The 2067-nt window shown below is 56.5% G+C and overlaps 1 protein-coding gene across 1 annotated transcript in view; it reads right to left on the bottom strand.

The window, feature by feature from the left end:
* Positions 1 to 292: 292 nt before the first annotated feature.
* Positions 293 to 2067, bottom strand: part of LOC102874910 (solute carrier family 52, riboflavin transporter, member 3-like) — an 11450-nt gene continuing 9675 nt past the window's right edge. The window contains exons 3-4 of the mRNA XM_006881404.1: positions 921 to 1044; positions 293 to 505 (exon numbers count right to left, since the gene is read on the bottom strand). Of these exons, the coding sequence (XP_006881466.1) occupies positions 293 to 505; positions 921 to 1044 (337 nt within the window). The remainder of the gene's footprint in view (positions 506 to 920; positions 1045 to 2067) is intronic.

The following is a 2067-nucleotide window of genomic DNA, read 5'->3' as shown; positions in this document are numbered from 1 at the left end:
AACTTCACACTACAATCTGTTATGTCAAGGGGCCAGGGAATGAAGCTCAGGAAGTGGCATCGCAGGCTCTGGGACACCGAGTTGGGTAGGGACGTGCTTTGCCTTTCTGGGAGGCCTGTTGCTCACCCAGTGGAGTGTGGGTGGTTCAAGTACTTTGCTTTTACCTCTTCACTCCCTGACCCCTTGCTCTGTGACCTCGGTACACCCCCTGCCTCTCTGGGTGTCACTTTCCAGGTGTTAATAACCGGGGCAAGGATGGTGCCTCATGCTCGTCTGTGTGCCACCGGTTGGCCTAGGCAGGACACTGCAGGCTGCAGAAGTCAGCAGAGGAGAAGAGCTTCAACACATTGACCAGCGGGAACATGAGCAGTGCTCCCACCAGAGAGCCCAGCTGGACGGTCGCCCCACACCACAGGAGGGCGCTGCGGCTTCGGTCCCGCAGGATCATGCCCAACATGGCCTTGACGTAGCTCAGACAGCCGGTGAACAACACCCAGGAGGCCACCTGTGGAGAAGGAGGCCAAGAGATGCAGAGTTAGGGGGGCTGGTGGGGTGACTCCAAGGATGACCAGCAAGGATGACCGGCAAGGCTAAGGGAATGGAATGACCTCTAAGTACAGAGCGTCAAAGGTGACCAAGTTGGGCAAAGGGCACCTATGAGTTGGCTTCCACCAAGAGCCCAGTGGCTTTTCTGGCTCCTGTGAGAGAAGGCACTGCTGACACACAGGCGGGAACAGTGCAGGATTCAGAGAGGCTGGGCTATGACCTTGAACCTCACCTCTAAGCCCTAATTCCCATATGAATCCAGAGGGATTGTCAACAGAAAGGGCTGCATGGGGTTGGGGGTGGTGGTGAGGCATTGGCTCAAAGTGAGGGATTGACAGGGGAGGGGAGAGCAACAGCCCCCAGCAGATACTTACAATGAGGACTTTGCCACCCCAGTGTCCCTGCAGGAGGGGACAGGGGCTCATCACAGCCATGGCCATGTTGTAGGCCCCGAATGCAGTCCCGAGCACCGAGAGGACTCCGAGCAATGGCAGGGACCTAGGACAGAGCGAGAAAAGTGGGGAACTGACGTCTGTTCCCACTCTTTCCTGGGGACCATGTGGAGTATCTCCAGGGCTAGGGGTTGGACCCACGTGGAAACTTCTAAGTTACTCAGGGGTCAACAAGGCTCATGAAGAACAAGGCTGGTCTAAGTCACACTAAACATTAAAGGCAGCGCCCGGCATCCTGGCAGGAGAAGCAGACGGGGTGCTAGTGCCAGGTGGACCTGCTCCAAGTCCTGGTTCTGCCTCTTAAGCCATGGACCTCAGCAGGGCCAAGGTGAACTGCAGAACAGAGTGTGCAGAGCCTGGCCTCGCGCCCCCTCTTTGACCTGGGCCTTAACTGCTGCTATTCCCTCCGGTAACACTCCCAACCTCAGCCAGGAATCTGGGCTGACTGGATGGCAGCTTGGATCCCAGCCCTGGCACTGCAGGTATGCCTCATGGCCTCGAGCGACCCTGACCCTCTCCAACCTCAGCTACCCAGTGAGAAACGAGAGGGGGGCATGATCCCCAGTAGCCCCAGTGGCCACAGACAGCAAGGAGACTCACTCTTAGTCTAGGAGTTCCATGCAGACCTCACGCCTGAGGCCAGAGACCCAGACCCGCAGAGTTGAAGATACTGCCCTTCATTCAAAGTCCTTACCCCCAGAATGCCAAGTTCGATCTGCATCCTGGGTGCGACAGAGGGGTCTGTCCCTGCCTCCCAGGACATGCTCGCTCTGCTCCAACATCTCCAGCTCTGGAGAATTTCAGGTTCTGGAAATCTGACATTCTGGACTTCTTGGATTCTGCAGGTCTGTGGCCTCTGGTCCTTCTCTCCCAGAAACCTCAGTCCTCCCTCCAGGGTCTTAAAATCTTGTTATTAAGGGGAGCTCTGGTGGCCTAGTGGCAAGGAGCTGCAACTACAATCCCAGAGACGCACGGTTTGAATCCACCAGATGCTCTGCCGGGGAAGGAGGGACAATCTCCTCCTGTACCAGTCAGATCTGATTTGACGGTACACTCACACAAAAATAAT

The sequence above is a fragment of the Elephantulus edwardii genome, unplaced genomic scaffold (assembly GCF_000299155.1).
Source record: "Elephantulus edwardii isolate Elephantulus edwardi_28Jun2011 unplaced genomic scaffold, EleEdw1.0 scaffold00015, whole genome shotgun sequence".
Taxonomy (NCBI): Eukaryota; Metazoa; Chordata; class Mammalia; order Macroscelidea; family Macroscelididae; genus Elephantulus; species Elephantulus edwardii.
Note: the sequence above shows the minus strand (reverse complement) of the source record. Positions and strands in the feature narration are given on the sequence as shown.